Here is a 19541-nt window from a genome sequence, read left to right as displayed (position 1 = left end):
AGTCCCGTAGTGCACTTACTAGCAATCTTAAATTGTATAATACAAAAGGATTACAAAAGAAATATTTATTGTATAACATCAAAATTTTCAAAAGTTTATGAAGTTGAGAACGGTGCAATTTAGCTCCACATTTAGTTTTATTTTCAGAGAAAAATGGGTAATTCATAACTTACGTATCTCCACAGTTTCAATGGTGCTGCACCGGTAGCCATCGTCCGCTACCTGAGGGCTTCGAGCTTTATCAAAGCGAACTTGAATACCTACATTACCTGCGAGTATATATGTATATGTATGTAAAAATTTGTGTGCTTTGTTGTATCTATGCACATACATATGTATGCACATATCCTTAAACATGCAGCTGGAAATATTAATTAAAAGGCATACTTATACATACACACATACATACATACAATAGCATAAAAGTACATACATACAACAGTTTTGTGCTATGTAATATTTGCTTCGTTGGAGCTTCAATTTTACTTACGCCCTCATATTATATTTTAGTTAATACTTTCAGAAAATAGTGCTCAATTTAAATGCTCTTTTATTCGCTTTGTGTATGTGACACCTGTTAGAATCATATGGCTGGAGCAACTTGGTCGAAAAGTACAGATGTGGAAGCGGGATATGGGAAGTCCCTTTTTATTCGAAATAATCTATTAAATTTTAATTTTTTTGGGTAACTTGAAAAAATGTCATTTCTTAAATTAGCTTATGTGTATTTACATTAGGGCGGGTCAGTTTTTTTCTGGAATCGTTCTTAGCAAAAAATATAATTATAAGAAAAATGTGCATTGAAGCTTCTAATCTCTACTTAGATTAGGATGGACTTGGCTGATCCTGTAGAACGCACATAGACCAGAAATTGATCCATAGTGATACCAAGCGATATACTGCATGTATATCCAGTCGTTGTTTGCAGAGAGGCGGTTGTACACCGGCCGTACTAGCTACAGGAAGATTTGCGCCTGCTTCGGCTGGTATATTCACTTTCTCGTTTCCTTCAATTCCTTTGTGTTCTGGAACCCAGTAGATGGTGGCTTGTTTCTCAGTTCCTAGCTCATCCATCCTGTTCCGACATTGTCGTACGCAGTGTAGCTTGTCACTACAGCTGCTATTGATTTGATGGCTGCTTCACTGGCAAAGTATGATCAAATTTTATTTGGGAGTTCGGAGGAGTGTTCTCTTTGGCTAATGGTGCCCGCACTCACCGACGTTATCGTAGTCCCTTTCTTCAGCCCGTAGAAAACAACTGCTTTCTTTTGGTTGCATATTTACACAATAAATCGGTTTGTGTGGGTTTGTGTTTAGCTGTATCGACACAATGCTGCCATTGATATTTTTGCATCCGAGGTGTGTTCAAAAAGTATCGCGCATTTTGAATTTTCGCAGGTGAAGTATTTTCGAATTTCGATTTTTTTGTGGCGATATGTTGGTACTCATGTCTCTCACTAATGCCGACGAGTTCGGCTATTTTGAATGTTCAGTTAATTGTTGACAGCTGCTTTGCTTGCACGTGTTTCGGCTCGTCTTCGATTTTTACCTATTAAAGGAGATGGATCAAAGTACCTGTATCAAATTTTTGTGCAAAAAATGAAATTGAGTGCGCGGATGCATTCCGAATGTTGCCTGCGTCATACGGAGAAGTTACTTTGGACCAAAGCAACCTTTATCGGTGGTACAAAATGTTCTCAGAAGGCCGAGAAGATGTGAACAACGTAAAGCGTGCCGGACGCCCGAGCACTTCAACAACAGACGAAAAAAATTGATTGAAGTGAAGAAAATGGCGTTAGCCAATCGTCGAATCACCGTTAGAGAAGCTGCTGAGGACCTAGACATATCGATTGGCTCGTGCCATTCGATTTTTTTCAATGATTTGGGTATGAGACGGGTCGCCGCGAAATTCGTACTAAAACTGTTCAATTTCAACCAAAAGCAGCACCGCATGAACATTACTGGACGATCCAAATTTGGTCCAGAGGGTCATAGCTGGTGACGAATCGTGGGTTTATGGTTATGACGTGAAAACCAAACCTCAATCATCTCAATGGAAGGTGCCGCACGAACCAAGACCGAATGTAAAAGTTTTGCTTGCCGTTTTCTTCGATTGCAGGGGCGTTGTGCATCATGAGTTCTTTACACAGGGTAAAACGGTCAATAAGGAATATTACCTGCAAGTTATGTGCAATTTGAGCGAAGCAATCCGCCAGAAACGCCCGGATTTGTGGAAGAACAAAAATTGGCTTGTTGTATCATGATAACGCCCCTTCACACACATCGTTGCTTGTGCGCGTCTTTTTGGCAAAAAACAAAAGAACAACATACTAATGATGCCACAGCCACCGTATTCCCCAGATCTGGCGCCCTGTGACTTTTTCTTTTTCCCGAAACTGAAGAGGCCCATGAAAGGACGACGCTACGCTACGATTGACGAGCTAAAGACGTTCGATGTCGTGACGTACGGTATATAGATGGAAGTGGATATTAGATTGACTACCAAGTCCGGATGTGAAATGTAGCTTACCCATTTTCTTCTTAAGAAGAGACCCTAATGCTATACGAAAAGCTCACCAGTCGTTGTTGCCCGATTTCCAGGCATGAAATAGAGAACACCTCATGTGAGAGAACATTTCAGGGATGAAATCTGAGAAGTCTCAGAATAAGAATGTGACATTTAGAAAGTAGTGCTGTTGAAAGAGAGAAGTTGGTGATAACAGGTATTCTGAAACTCTCGTCCTCCCTAAATTTTATAAAGGTAAATCCATTAACTTGGAGGATTGTAGTTATAAAGGTATGTTCTTATCTACATATATCAACTCTTTGACATCTGTTTGTTAACTCCGTATTAGTTGTTGCATTTACTGTAATGCCAAAGAACATTCTGCATTCAGTTTCGAGAAATGCTGCTGATACGACATCCCTTTGACCAGTTATAAACTTGCGTCGTATCTATGAGTTAACAGCGACTGTCGGGCAAATTCCTTGATAGTAAAACTTAACGATTGCGTATTTCCAATGGAAACCTAAACTTACGATGTTCATATGCCAGTTACTGGGAGCAATCGTACGTGAGTTAGCACTGAGAATTGTAGAAAACTAGTTTCTTGGCACAATCTTAACTGCTAATGCTGCGAAAATAGAGGTGATACCATTCATTAAGATAAGAAAAGCTCCAGCGACGGGATGTATAGTACCATATGAAATCAATCCCTTCTAAAGATACCAGTATGATGAGAGAATGATATATTTCTTATATAAGATCTCCCGCTGACACTTTTAAAGGATTAACAACTTCCAATTTTGGCGCAGGCCCTCTTAGTCCGATGCGTACAGATTTTGACCGATTGACTATACAAAACATGCCTATTTTTTCACCGCTATAGTAGGGTAATAACCCCTTAAGACAGCAACTAGCTTCAATTAGAGGGCCATTGCAGGGAGACTCTCCAACTACTCGTGGAATGTTTTCGATATGTCATTTATAGCTGTATGAAGCATAAAGTCGTGTCTTTTTACGGTGCACTGTACAGCTATCTCTAATATCATAACTTATGATGAGCATTTTACTGGAACAATTCAGGCTGCCGCTGAAATAAAATACATTAGCAAAGAATCTAAATGTAGCATCCACGCATAATTAATTCAATTTCGCTCACAGCCAAAATAACTATATTATAATGGACCATAAAAGAGTGATAAAAACTTTTTACTATTTCAGTTGCTCAGATTTATTACAGCGGCTTGTTTCTGCGTTGCTTTAATTGGAAAACTTACAGCTTGACTGCATACAGTTTAATGGTATAAACAGAATTAAATCGCTGAGCGAACTTCGTCGAGTGTAATTCGACGCAACATTTCGCCCAGTAAAACAGAACCAAAGCGAAATTCGCACCAAAAGCGAAAACATTAATCTCTAAATTTTTCGATTGATTTGAATTATAAGATATGTCGTGCTTATAATGTGCAAGCCATTTTTCCAAGCTAGGCAACGTTTGCAAGGAAGATTTGTTCACATTTCCCACTGAGAGCTGATTTTGTCGCCGCCGGCGCTACTACAAATAAATCTATTCACGCCGAAATTCGTTAGGCGAGTTTCGCCGTCGCTTTGGTTGTGTGCAATCTTATATACGGTAATGAGCTCTAATTTTGACAGCGATGTTTCGCCGGACGAAGTTCGCTCAGCGATTTGATTCTGTTTATACTATAAAGTATGCGCAACGGACTTCGGAAATTTTTTTGCTGGCTGTTTGGTAAGAAAGTGGATGTACATATGGACGTGTGGGCGTCGTTGGTGTGCGGTTCGTTGAGAGGTAAGTTCGTTTTTCATTTACTTGCTACCGTTCGAAATGGCAAACAAGGTGCTGTGATTTTAAACTTTATGACAGTAATTTAAAGCTTAGATATATGTACATATAATTACAGTAATATTAAAAAAAAGTTTAGTTTACATAGATAATACCAATAAAACAGATATGATGCACATTGATATTTAAGCAACCACAAAAATAGATAAAAGCGTAGGCACTGCGTGAGACAGATTTAAGAAGTGAAAGTGAAAATGGAGCACAGCTGTGGCAGAGTGAAAGTCGGATTTAATGATCTACAGACATGAAAACTCATGGATGCTTGGAGAGATAGCAAGAGAGAGAGAGAGAGAGAGAGAGAGAGTGTGAGAGCGAAAAAGCGTTTTTAAGTATTAGCGCATGCAAATTTTAAGTTTTCACGGGATGACATGAACTGTTAGTTAGATGAAAACGCCAACATCTAAGTAAATTAGGTAAACTAGGCTATTTAATAAGTTGAAAATTTCTAGAAAATAATTTAAAATAAAAAAGAGTATAAAATATATGTTATTTCCAAGTCAATGGTACTTTTTATATTTTAGTAAAATCTGAGGTATTATGAATTAAATTGTGTAATTAAAATAAGCGGAGAGTTGTTTGAGTTTAGGCGAAAACTCTTTATGCACGCGGCATGCTTTAGTAAAATCTCAAATTCATTGACGTTTATTTTCGGAAGAAAATCATCTGCAGCTATCAAGCAACAAACTAAGTCCTTCTTTCCAAGATCAAATTGATGTAAGATCAAAAACAGTGAAACGATAAGCGTCAAACAAGGATTTTTACAGCGCTGGAAAGAAAATTTTAATGAAACTTTCAAGATGTTAAGTGATGAAAACATAAATCAAGAACTACAGACTGCTGAAATGCAGGTAACTGACCCTTGTTTTGTAGAAACAAAAACTTGCTAGGATCAAAAACCACAAATGCAATGGTGGCGATGGTATTGTGGCTGAATTATTGAAATACAGCGGAGAAGAACTGCATAAGTAATTGCAAATACAATGGGCTTTTTAGCCTGAGTGTTTTAGGAGCGCCCAAATCTCTTGGTGCTCCTTGGCTTGACCAAATTAAATTTCAATTTTTTTCAATGGCCAAGATATGGCGAAAATAATACTATATAGTACCTACTGAGTGGCTATCGATATTAAAAGCTGTTTACAAAAGTAATTACAAACATGCGAAAAAATACGCGAATACGCGGAACAGATTCTGGATGACTACCAAGCAGGATTCAGAGGCAACTGGTCTACAATAGATCAAGGTTTCATTACGACACAAACTTTCGAGAAGCTTTAGGAATAATATATTGATGTCTATTGTTTATTTGTAGATTTCAAATAAGCATTCGACAGCATAGAGAGAAGTTCTGCTGCAATTTGTAGGAATCCCGCTGAAGTTAATCGCATTATGACGTTAACAAATACTACAGCAAAGGTCATTGCACAAGCAGAGGGTTAAGAATAGTTTCCCATTATATCGCGAGTTAAATAGGGAGCCGTTTTGTCAACATTGATATTCAAGCTGGTCTTTCTCGCAGCAATAATCGAAATACATCCAAATGGGACTATCTACAATAAACCAATCCAATTTCGCGCTTTTATACTAAAACTAGAGAAAATATGATAGTTCGAAAAACTGGGCTGAGAAGTAACAAGGAGAAGACGAAGTATATGGTTTAATAGAGCTTCGGTTCAAGGCATAATGCTAACCTGGTTATTGGTTCAAGGCATAATGCTACCTGCTTAGAATACACATCTGAGATTGTACAAAAATCAACCTACCGCCACAGTCTTAATTGCTAACGGTGAGACGTTCCTTGGAGTGTTTGAGAGAAAGATTTTGCGGAATCTTTGCGACGGCGAGTATCGTAGGCGATGGAACGATGAGCTGTATGAGCTTTACAACGACATAGACATAGTCCAGCAAATAAAGATCCAGCGGCTTCGTTGGCTGGGACATGTCCGAACGTATACAAAAGCTCAGGCTCTGAAAGCAGCTCGATACCAGCTGGTAGAAGCAGATGAAGAGGAATGCCTCATCTGTGTTGGAAAGATTAGGGCACGAGGAAGAAATGATTGGCGCGCTTTGTTAAATTCGGCCAAAATCGCTTAAAAGGTTATCACAGTAATCAATACGAAGAAGAATACGAAGCTGTTTAAATCAAAACTGATGGCCTGTGAGCGAAAATTAAGGATTTATAAAACCTTCATACGCCCGTGCTCACCTACAGATATGAGCTTTGGATGTTGAAAGTTACTGACATTACGCAGCTTACGTATTTGGAAACAAGAGAAGTAAGAAAAAAGTGTGTACCAAGAAGGCAGCAAGATGGCTCTTTTCGAATTAGATATAACCATGAGGTGGATCTATTAACTAAAAACGAGACCGTGATACGGTACATTAAGTTCTAGAGGATAAGACATCTTATGAGAATGGCCAGAGAGTGAGCAACACGAAAAGCGCGCGGCTGGAGATCGAAGAAGAGGACTTTAAGAAAAAAATGACTCGAAGATGAGGAAGCAGATCTTAAAAAGCTAAATGTGTAGCGCGAGGAAGGAAGTGGCTCTGAATAGGGAGAGATGCCACTTTGATGCGAATGAAGCAATCGTTCATTAGGAAGTGTGATGCTCAGAAGAAGAAAAAGAAGATGAAGAAGAAGAAGGTGAAGAAGGTTATGTCGTACAGTTCTTATTATTCCTTGATAAATTATACATGGAGATGACATTCTTCATTGAAAAAAAAAACTATTTTCAACACCACAATGCCTATTATATCGCTCCTAGTCACAAACAAATGTTCACCAATGATTTTTGTTAGCCGCTATTTGTCTGATTTGGTTCCAGGTGGCGGTTGCAAGACTCTCGTCGGAAATTGTGCACATCCATGTTGGACGTGGGCGACCTTTGAGTCGACTTCCTTGCGGATTTTATTCAAAAGTCACTTTGGCAACATTATCGTTTTCTCTACGGCGAGTATATCCAATTCAACTCCATTTTCGTCTTTTTATTTCGGCAATAAATGGGCTGCTTTTAGTAAGCAGAAGAAGGTTCATATTTGAGATTGTTGTCGGCCAAAATATACGGTATAATATTCTGAGGCATTTGTTGACAAACATTTGAAGGCGTCTACTTATGCAGTCAAACACAAGCAAGGTCTCAGAACATGCCATAAATAACACCTTCTTAATTCCGCTAGATACAGCTTTACATGCTGCACTCACGGCAGACTTGAAGACGATTTTGTAACGGGAAATCGATTGGATTGTGTGTCCCCGAGAATGTTGCTTTTTATTCGGTTACCAGAATAGAGACTCAGTTATCACTAATGATTAAAAGTACACTTGCTAAGTGAACTATACTTTTTCACAATAATAACAATTAATAATTTCATTAGAGTAAATCAAATAAATGAAGTACGAGTATAAAACACAAACACATAGATACTTAAAAATGTTAAGCCGAAGTGAAAAAACGGAGTGAATAAATACAAAAATTTATTAAAATGCACACAGTCACAATATCACAAAGAGAAAACAAGATTTAAGTATTGTACAATAGGAACAACAGAACTACAACGACTTAAAAAAGGCAGTTCAATAATATTCTGTTCTATAAATTGGTAAGGTTTGTCAGGTAAGTGGTTTCTCTGCTAAGGAATTTTAGGTTGTACAACAGTGCGTGGTCAGATTTAGGTAGTCAGCTAAAAGTGGTACGTACAAACACGCGATATTTCTACAACACAATAACGTATGCATTTGTGAGCTTCTTTGTAATAGATTTGAACTCCATTCTATCCACAAGTCGGTATTTGTGTAACTATTGCAGTACTTATAATGAATTTAGAAATCGTTTTTCGGCTCATGCTTTTTGGAAAACTCGCTTTTTTATCAACAACCGATCCACCTATGCATCGTCTCTATGTATGTATGTAGGTCTCCAAATGCAGATATGTACATATTACTTATACATACATATGTATATGTGAGAGTAAGTATGAACGCAAAACAAATGTACTAAGTTAGATGCTAAAAGTGAAAAGTACAAGCAGCGATTTGATACCTACAGTTGGCCATTTATATGAATATGTATTTAATTAATACTTGTGTTTTTATGCATCTCTATGTATATATTTTGTTTTTGATTTTTGTTTTTTTGTTGACGTGTGAAACTTGCTTGCTCTAACCACAATCACGTGCTCGGTCCAACAACACTCACCAGTAGCGCCGCACTGACATCGCGTCGACCTCTGATGACGATTCTTTCTTTTGTGCCACCAACGATTCGTGTGCCAAAAACGTTTGCCACTTTGGCTATGACCTTGTCCCTGGCCGCCGGGAACTGGTAGGCGTAATTGCGACTGCATATTGGCGCCGCATAATTGGCACTTGCCTGCCGTTGTAATGACTTTCGTGTTGGCCATATCGGTGCTCTCGTAGCCGACGTTCACAGTATCGAAGGTGATGCATTTGGCTTGGCTGCCATTACCAGTCTTTTGCTCAATCATATTAACGGCCTCTTCTTCATCGACAAATATGCAAATGCCACCGCGTCGTTTTAGCGACGACTTTTGTGAGAAATCAACTTCGGTTGGCCGCAGTGGCTCTATTTTTATTTTTATTTTTATTTTTATTTTTTTTGTTTTTATTTTTATTTTTATGTTTTTTTTTGTACGGTTGTTGTGCGATTGTAGTTGTTGTAGGTTGTTGCAGTGCAGTCGCAGGAAGAGGAGGAGGAGTTGAAGAAAAGTCAGTAATAACAAACATTAGCAGTTGCAGTTGCGGTTGCGGTTGCGGTTGCAGTGGTTGCAGTACACACATACGCACGTATAAGTACATATATTCGATAACAAGTTGATTGGTATAAAGAATTGGAGTTTGGAGTTTGAAGTTAGCAGTTAGTTGTTTCGTTGGTTGGTTGTTGTTGTTGGAGGTACGAAAAGTATCGGAATGTTAATGAATTACAATTACACGAGACGAAAAGGGTTTTAAAATTTTATAAAGAATACTAGTTTTCGGGTTGGTATAATGTACAGTGGAACAAAAGGCGAATGGACGAACGATCGGGGAATATGAAGTTTTAAATTTAGTAAGCAATTTATTTTATGTAGCAAATATATTTACAATACATAAGTAATGTAAATGATAGGCATGCAAAACATGCGAATTTTTTAATTGTTGGCTGCGTCGAAAATAGGGAATAGGGAGGAGGCATTTAGAAGATGTTGGACGGAATGTACATATGTATTTGTATTTATAGAATATGTGTATATTTATATTTTTATTGTAATATATAACGAATATCGCAGGATTGGAAATGATATGTATGAGTATGAGAGATGTACACCTGTGTTCAAAATAAAACGAGTACGACGAATAACCAAGTCTTAACTAATATTTTGTGTTTCACTTTCTTTTAAGTTTTTATAAAAGTATAGTGCATTCTACAAAGACAAAAACCATATAACTCAAAGCTCCAAACTTTGTAAAAAGTTCACAAAAATTGAACAAACTTATAAAACAAAAACGAAGAAAAATGCATTGTGCATTCTAAGACAAAAATCTTATATCTCAAAGCTTCAAACTATGTAAAAAGTTTACAAAAATGAATGAAATTAAAAAAAAAACATTTTCAAAACATTTCCTAGAAAAATTCTGGGTGTGCAGTTTTATATTCCGTTCAATAATAGTATTACAAAGGGCAAGTTTTATAAAGCAAAAAATCCTGGTTGGTTTTTGATAAGTTTTCACATTTATTTCGCTGAGGTGTTAAGAATATTCCTCCATATAAAGAAAAAATTTCAAAAATCAATGCCATCTATGAGCAACTTCAAGTTTACATTTTATTATACTAAAATTGAATGGTATATAAATCTGCATATCTAGAACTGTCTTAAAGATTCTGATTAAAAAGCTGAAAAATATGGTGCAAATTTATTCAAATTTGCTAAATTTAGTTAAAACTTGGTAATTTGTCGAGCCTCTTTTCTTTTAAACACAGGTGTATGGACGATAACGGCACTTAAATTGTTGTTACACTGATATTTGTGATAATAAATTTGATTTCTCAACAAACTATAAATTTTTGTTTGATCCAGTATGTATTTAAATTTCTAATTGCCTAAGCATAATTAACTAAAAAGTTTGAAATTAAATGTAGATTTGTTGGCTATCATTGAAAATTTGGAAAATAAACATAACTACATTTTTCAGAAAAAAAAACTATGGGCAATTTGGATTATGGATTTGTTAAAGCACAGACGGCTATACTGATTTGAGTAACTTGATACACCATTAACACCTAAGCTACTATGTCTGTTTTTGCTGAGTTTGAAGACCGGCGACTACAGCAAAATTTAAAATAACTCGCTTTGGATGTGTGCAATCTCAGATACGGCAGCGAGTTTTAATTTTGATTCTGTTTGTGCAGAATTGTGGCCAATAATAGACTGTCAACCAGCTTTCAGCGATTTTGATGGAATCAACTGAATGGATGACGTAACCGGGGCCATAACAGCAGTTTGTTTGAAAAAACTGAAATTGTGTTGGTGATATATGAAAAAAAATGAACACGACTGATTGGACGAACAACAAATGAACAACGACTGATTGGACGAGTGTGTGAATACTTGTGAAATGAGAGGGCACAATTCTACTGCTGAGTACCCGGTGACGTGGCAACCGAAGTTACTCTCACAATTTGTAATTTTTTCTGGTAATCTGTCATTCTTGGGATATTCAGTAAAGTTTTCATTGGTGTTTCAAAATGAGCAGGGTAATTATATTAAATTACAGCGATCATAGTTTGAAATTATGAAGTGTTGTCATGAATTATGACATAATCCATTAACCCAAAAGAAAAAAATGTGCGAAATTTAAATTCAATTAAGTTCGAAACATGTTAAAGTGTGCATGATATTAATTTTTAATTATGAATTTGAGTTGAGCAGAAGCCTACTGTATTTTTATTTATTGACTCGATAGTTAAAATAGGTTAGTAGCGGGGACTATCATCAATTCAACGGTATACCTGCAACAACACAAAATAGAGGAGCTGCTGCTACAGATGTCGTATTATGGTATACCCCATTATCCAACTTTTTCGTCTCTCGAAAGTAGAGGGAAAGTTCTTGTCTCGCTAATTTCTGATCAATTAAAAATCGTGCTCCCTTAAATATCTATTATGAGTAGTTGGTGCTTTGAAAAATTTTCGAAAAATAATCTATTGATTACCAAATTAAATGAGATAGTGTAACAACCCAGAGTTAAATATTGTATAAGGTGCTCTGGTTAATCTTTGTGCAAGAGGCCCAAAAACACAATATCTATCAAATTTATCTGTATGTATTTAATGTTCAAAGGAGAGATCCAAATTCAAACGTCCACAGTCGTATCGAAAATATTCATTAATTGAAGTATACCCGTATATGGATATGTATGCATGTGTCGTATACGAATTGTGACAATTATGCTCGGGGAATTTCGTTATAACTTGGAAATAGGCAACACTGCCTGATTCATAAGAGAGGACCTTCCTTTAGTTATAAGTACATTTGATGATTGAATTGGATAACATGTTTATGTGTTGTCTTGTGCATTTATTTCCAAAATAACTTTTTAGAGGCGTCCGAAAATTAGTGGCCTAAAAACAACGAAGTGTGATAAGAATTTTTGTGAACTCAGGGGGACACAGAGATAGAATGAGTCGTGATAGACTCTAGATATTTGAGTGTAACCCCGAGAAAATCGTGGCTGCTGGTAATGTTGACTGGTTTTTTTTTTCAATATTCGTGGCAATATTCCATGTCGGACAGAGCATCGCTGGACAGTTGCGAAACGTTGCTGCGTGACTGCGCGTACACATTTTTCGTGTTTGCCTGAATTCATAGAAATCGGCAGGATCTTGCACCACAGCAAAGCGTCTGCTCATTATTCGTTCATGGTGTAAGAGTTTTTGGCGAAAGAATGCATCCCACGGTTGACACACCCACTCCATAGCTTCGATTCATCCCTAGTGGGACCTTTTCTATTTCCCAAGATGAGGTTGCACCTTTAGGCAACTCATCATGGCGCCGTTCAGGCGGTCAAGGAAGCTGAAACTGCGATGCTGAAAGGGTTAACTACGAAGGATTACCAAGGTTACTTCTAATCGTGTGAGCAAGATTAGAGCTGTGGTGTAAAGTTAGAGTTAGAAGACCGTTTTGATACCATTATGAGAGCTCCTACAGGCAGATATCTACAGCCAGCCAGAGCTGTTATTATAATGGAGAAGATTGATGGGATTTAGTTTGGCGCACTGCCCCAGGCTGTCGAAGAAAGGAGCGCCCAGTGACTTTAGGCATCTAATAGCACATGAGGAAATGAAGCTCCATCTTTTCTGCGCTTTCCTGAGAAATAATAATCAGTCCCCTTCCTGGCAAGCTCATCAGCGATTTCATTTCCCTCTATGTTCCTATGTCCTGGAACCCAGATCAGAAAAATGTTACCTGCACACCCAAGAAATTTGATTTCCTCCTTATAAGAGTTTACTAATTTCGTTCGCACCATGGCGTCATCAGAAACGCGGCTTGACTATCGGAGAAAATGTTAATATCTCCCTCGGTCCCGCGTTCCCTAAGCTGCTTGATAAATTGGCTGATTTAGAGAAAATCCCTGCTCCGACTCCGGATTTCATCTTGGAACCATCAGTGAAGACAGAGGTGCAAGCTTCGGTACAATTTCCCCCTCGATCCAATCCTGCCTATTTGGAAAGTTTGCTCTAGCACGACCCTCAAACTCTAGTTTGCGGATAGAGAGATCTGTTCGAAGTTCGGAGAAATACGGTGTTAACTGCCCGAAAATGCTACCATGTCCCTTGAGAGATTGCCTCCAGAGGTCAATCTCCTTTAACCTGATTGCACTTTGAGCTGCGATGGAAATAACGTAAAAGTCGATGGGAAGTAAGTGCGAAAGGACATTCAGGACAACACTGGGGCAAGTTTTACATGGTCTGGTGATGCCAATGCATGCAGGCCTTTGCACTCTTCCCAGTTTAGTGTTATTATAGCCCTTCCGAAGAGCTCCCCACCATTGGCAAAACCACTGCGTTGCACATACAAAGCACGACCCATGGTTTGAGTCCCCATTTATTACCGAACATAGATTTGAAGGAGTAGAAGACTATACTGGCCTTCTTTACCCAATTTTCAATGTGTTGCTTGCAATGGAGTTTGAAGTCAAGTATCACTCCAAGATACCTAACTTCCGATGAGAGCGGGAGCACGGGGTTACTTAATTTGGGAAGTCGAAAGCGATTGTTCTATATACGTTTTACAACGTGGAAAATTCTTGAATATTCCTTTAAGACACGTCATACTGTCAAATTTTACTTTTACTTTTTCGTCTTTCCCCACAATTTTCGGTTAGTCTTTTTGTACATATTGCCACATATTCGGAGTTTAATAATAAAAGCTTAACATTGTGGGTGCAGATCGCAGGTGGACATACTTGATAACATTAAAGGAGGCTTCCGGAGCTAACGGACCTCATCCACCACTGCATACTTTCAAATGGTATTTATTTGTATATCTACCAACAATTCTAAGTACATACATACATATATTTGTATTGTTACTTTTGCCTTCCTCTGGCAAGTGACACAAATATTAACGATGACGACGACAACAACAACAATTATGACTAAGTATGTATGCATTTACTTCAAACAGAATAGTTCATATTTTGTGTATGTATGTATGTCTTACGACTTTACGAGTTAACGACATGGAAAAGCAGACAATGAGACAGGTGAGGCATGTTACGACAACAACAATAGAAGACTAATAAATAAAATATTTGTAGAAATGAAAAGAAATCAAATGAACAGTAACAAAATCACAACAAATAAGTAAGTAAACAATAGAAAACACAAATGCCAAGGAGGCTTCATAAAATATTAATTATGTAAGTATGTAGAAATGACCCCGTGACCACCAGGTACTCATTACCAATACACATATCTACGCAAGGCTTCAAGAACCATGAACTCCGTCATATTCATTCATCGCTTCTGAGGCTAACGCGGCAAGGAGGAACCGCTTAATTGGTGTAATTACGTGGATGCAATGAAATATATGTACAGTATGTTGGAATTACAAGCTCTCTCGAATACCTACATTTGTGTGTAACAATTTTGATTGGCGAATAAGTGGCAGTGTTCTATAATGACTGGTCTCATGACCTGAGCCAAGCAATTGTATGGGGCTGATAGTTGTGGTATTGATGTTTATGTTAATGGTGTATGTATGTGTGCGGTATGTGTGGGCTTCGAATTGTTGCTAGTGGTATCGGCAGTTGGTGTGCTAATTGCCAAGTAGTAGTGACTTCAATAGTATTGCATGTGCTGTACTTACTTGCCGAACTGGTCGATACACGACCCATTGGTATGTAACTGCGACTATCGTTGTTGTCCTGTGAAAAATTGATGACATTAACATCGTACGTCACCACCGAGGCCTGACGTTTGCGCAACGATTGGCCACCGTTGCCGTCATATATGACGCCACCTCCAGTCAGTATACTGCCACGATGACGTCCTGCTTGTGCCGTCGTTGTCGAGGTGGTTTCTGGTTCGCTGTCGTGACTTTTGAATAATGGCAAAGTTAACTCCTTCTCTTCGCTGGTCAGCAGACCACCATCACCCCCATCACCTCCATCAATATCGCCATTATTCCCGCCGTGTAACGAGGTGGGCGAGAGTGTGGAATCAAGTATGATTTCTGGTTTCGGCGATTTACCTTGCAACCCTTGCGGTGTCGCGTGCATGGCCAAGGTCTGTTGAATTTGAGGTGGTGGCACTGTTAGTGCGGTGAGCACGTCCAAGGATACCGTAGACGTGTCGCTGGTGAATGGGTTGCTTGTTGGTGAGCTGCTTGAGAATGGCGGCAATGTTGCTGTGGGTGGCGGTGAAAGAAAGTATACGTTGACCGTGTTGCTTGGCGCACTGGAGTAAGCAGTTGATTTAGTGGTCGGTAGGTTTTGTGCGGAATTGAAATTTGGTGTTGCCGGTGGGGATATAAGAAAGTTGGTGCTATTTTTCGTAACTAATATTTGATCACTGAGTGTGCTTAGGCGTTGTTTAATCTGTTTTGCTGACTTGCCAGACTTAGATTCGGTGGAGTTGGATGATGAGTGGTATTTGCGATGTGGCGAGTCAATAGTGGTGGGCCCGAGCTCAGCGATGGGAAAACTTAGTGAGCGGAAGAGCTCGACGAGGTCAGTGCGCGAGGTAATGAGAATATTACTTTTCTCCGGCAGTTCAATGGCGCATTGAGTGGGCTGCTGGTGGAGCAGCTGTTCAGGAACTATGGGCTCAGCTAGTGAGGAAGGCGATAGTGATGGCGGCGGCGTAGCCGGTATGTGCGGTGATTCTGTTAGGCAGTCGGTATACTGTGAGAAGTCTTCTGAGCCGCTGAAAGCAACTTCTTGTGACTCGCCCAAGTCGATGAGCTGTACAGAGCTGTTGTTGTGCCCGTGTGGCGAGGTGGTTATATCGAACTCGTGTGTTTTTACTGAAGTGTTGTCCTTCATGGGGTCGTCATCGTTTAGCACATTGATGTCGAGCAAAATGTCGGGCGTGTTGTAGCGCGTTGCAGAACTTTCTTGACTTTCACCCATGGTACTTATGTATGAGAAATAAACAAAACCCGCCTCTGAGTCTGTGTCACTGTGTTGGCGTGAACGTACCTCCTGCTTACGACTCATACCACCATTGTAACTATGGGACAGCTTACGATTGCGTGAACGACGGAATAGCTGTGCGCGACTGCTGCGTATTTCCTCGGAATTAGCCTGATGACGCTTCTTTTCGATTGAGAAGCACTCTGTACTCGACCGTTTGGTCTTCGCCAGCAGTCCCTTGAATGTGAATCCTTTCTCCTTTTCTTTCTCTTTCTCTTTTTCTTTCCCTTCCTTCACAACACCTTCTTTAAGCGACTCCAGCTGCTTTCGCTTATTTCTGGAGTCTGCCATGGTTTTGAGGAACTCAGAATCGCTGAGAGCAAACGGTTTCTTTCCACTTCCGTCGCTGCTGCCACTACTACGACTGTAGTTGCGTCCATTTTTCATCTTAATGAAATCAGTTTCACTACGTGCTGGAAATTTGCCGCTACTTGATGCCTGTTGGCCATCCTGTTCACCTGCATCCTGTCCACCCGTTTGCTTCTTGAAGTACAAATAGTTGTCTTCTATGAGACGCTTCAATTCCTTGTTGTCCTCCGCAATGGGCAGGCAAGTTGCTGGCGCTTGCAACTGCTGATGCTTAGCTTTCAAATGCTTCGCACTATCGTAATAGTCATTCGGCTCACTGTCATCGCTTAGCATGCCAAACACTTGTTGATGTTGCTCGGAATCACAACTTTTCTGCTGCGTTTTTTGGGAATGCTTACTGCTAGAGCTTTGGCGTTGGCTGGGTGAATGCTTTGGCGAGCTGCTGTGTGAGTTGATTGGAGAGGCTGATCTTTTAGTGATGTAAACAGATTGTTGCAGATCTGCCAGGCCTTCTGTCCATATTTGTGGATTGATGGTGGTGCCATCATCAATATTTTGTTGCTGTTGTGTAGCGTAGTGTAGTGCGATCATAGAGGGCGCGCTGTCGGTATGAGTGACCTTCTCGTAACGCTCCAGCTCTAAGTCGCGCAAATCGATACTGCTACGGCTTAGCCGTCGGGGTGGTGCTGGTACCCGTAGTTCATCACAGTCGTCTTTATCGTCGTCATCGTCTGTTGTTTGTGGCAGTATATCCTGCAGGGAGGACAAAGAAAATTATAATTGCAAAAATAAATGTGTTGTGTGAGATAAGATTGCATTCAGAGCGGAATAGGGAGTTGAGGTTGTAATTTTAAAGTAAATGGAGGTTGAGATTTAAACCGCGCTTGAGTTCAAGAAACAGATTTTCATGGTGTGCTCTGAGATTAACGTGGAAAACTAAGGGTTGAGAAGAAGGTTATGCTTGTCTTCGAGGTTTAAGTCAGTGAAAAGGTTGAACTTAAAATTAGCTTAATGCTAGAGTTAGCGATCAGAAAGTGTAAATTAAGGTTGAGATTGAGGTTGAGTTTGAGATTGAGATATATGTGGAAAAGTAAAGGTTGATAAGGAGATCCTGTGTGTGTGCTTGGAGTTTAAAGCGATGGTAAGATAATGTTTAACACAAGGGTTGCAGTGAAGGTTAGCGATCAGAAAATGCATATTGAAGTTTTGAGGTTGAGGCTGATATTAAGGTAGAAAAGAAAGAGTTGAGTATGATTGTGTTCGAGATTAAGGTCAATAATAAGTAGAAATTGCGATTAGAAGGTTGAGATGTAGTTTAAGGTTGAGTTTGAGATCATATTTGTGTTCGATGTTAAAGGCACAGGTAAAGTTTAAAATAGGAGGAGTTGTGAAGGTTAGAATTAGCGCACAGAAAGTTTAGACTCAAGTTTAAAGGGAGGTTGAGGTTGGGACTAAGGTTGAATCTAGGGTTAAGGTTAGCTGAGGTTAAAGTTGTTGCTACTTACCTCGAAATTGCTTATTGCGCTATGTGTTTCTTCACGTCCCATCGTTGCACTAAATTCACAATCGCTTGGATGCAAATAATTGAGATTAGTCGAATGCTGCGTGTGTCCCATATGTACACTATTCAATAAAATATTCGAACTAGTGCGACTTAAAGCTTTACGTTGACGCACCGCTTCTCTGCAAATACACAAACACACACATGCATAAGTACTTACATATAAGCAAATTCATTGCCCATTTTGATCTATGGCTTTTTGCTATCTCAGCCTAACTTACTTGTAGATGCGCCAATACATACAAAGCATAACGATGCCTGGTATCCAAAAGCTGACCGAGCTTGATATGAGCGCATATGCCTTGTTGACCACAAATGAACACTGATCCGGATGCAATAAGGTTTCGCGCTGATGCTCGGCCGTTGTATACCAGCCGAGAAAGATGGGCGTAAATGATATGAGCGCCGGTAGTATCCAAACATTGGCCAACATAAAGCACACAGTACGATTTGTCATATAGAGTGGATATTCTAGTGGCCGGACAATGGCATAGTACCTGAAGGGAAGATAAAATTACAGACATACATATGTATTTAGATATTTGTTTGTATCTATGTAATGGCAAACGAAGACCATTGGAGTGTTATGAAATTCGATAGTTGTTTAGACACAGTTGCTTTGCGTTCGTTTCATTGGACGCAGCTGTAGATACAATACGAAATGTGGCCCAGTGTAAGCAAAGCGTTGCTGTACGCATGTCTACGTATACATAGAATATTTATTTTCTACAGGGAAAGCTTTGGCAAAAGAGAAAATGCATGGTTCAAAAGTAGTGCAATTTCGGCTATTCTGCTTTTAGTGCGATATATTGCTACAGGTTAGTTGTAAAGTAAAAAAACTAAAAATGAAGGAATGTTCACTTTTAAATTAAACTAATTTTTTATTTAACATAATCTTCCTCCAGTTCAAAACACTTAACCCAATGATCCTCCAATAATTTTTTCCGCCCATGTAATAATTTTCTGGAAGCTCAGCGAAATATTGTGCCACAACTTCTTATTGCATTGTTAATGAAATTGGTACTATCTGCCGTTCCGTCGGTTTATAACTGTAGGTCGCCCCATTTGTGTGAAACTCCACTTGTGGGGGCTTAGTCAAACACCAAAATAAAATATTTATATGTATACATCATTTTTCATGTAAAATATGGAGTACTTGTTCAATTTCACTTTCAGTTTTAGTCAAACTTAGATCTTCACACATAATATTGTATAATAGCTCAATGATTTGTGGTGTTACTGCAATTTTCGGACGTTCACTTCCTGGCCTATATTCCACGCTTTTACGAACACGTTTGATATCCAAAATCCATTCATGTATAGTATAGCTAAAGCCATAAAGTAGCTGATTCCTTAACGCTTTCACCACTTTTGTTATGAGCTGTTGTTACTGAAAGCCTTCAATTTTAAGCCAGCTTCTTTAACACCCGGCATTCGCAGCTAATTCCATTGTAAAAAAATGCACAGACAGGGCAACTTCAAACAGCTTGTAAGCAAAAATTTAAATGACCGCTCGAATTAAATATTTTTTTATTCAAATGAATAGGGGAAATATTAAAGTCAAGAATGATAGAAACAAGATTACGCCCATCAGAGAGAGGTTGATGTC

The 19541-nt window shown here is 39.0% G+C and overlaps 1 protein-coding gene across 1 annotated transcript in view; it reads right to left on the bottom strand.

The window, feature by feature from the left end:
- The window catches only part of LOC129248828 (octopamine receptor beta-3R), a 55384-nt gene that overhangs the window by 11776 nt on the left and 24067 nt on the right, over positions 1 to 19541 (bottom strand). The window contains exons 3-6 of the mRNA XM_054888442.1: positions 18154 to 18429; positions 17877 to 18054; positions 14736 to 17124; positions 8564 to 8950 (exon numbers count right to left, since the gene is read on the bottom strand). Coding sequence (XP_054744417.1) covers positions 8564 to 8950; positions 14736 to 17124; positions 17877 to 18054; positions 18154 to 18429 — 3230 coding nt within the window. The remainder of the gene's footprint in view (positions 1 to 8563; positions 8951 to 14735; positions 17125 to 17876; positions 18055 to 18153; positions 18430 to 19541) is intronic.

This window comes from Anastrepha obliqua, chromosome 1, assembly GCF_027943255.1.
Source record: "Anastrepha obliqua isolate idAnaObli1 chromosome 1, idAnaObli1_1.0, whole genome shotgun sequence".
Lineage (NCBI taxonomy): Eukaryota > Metazoa > Arthropoda > Insecta > Diptera > Tephritidae > Anastrepha > Anastrepha obliqua.
The sequence above is the reverse complement of the archived record's forward strand: the minus strand, read 5'-3'. Positions and strand labels throughout refer to the sequence as shown.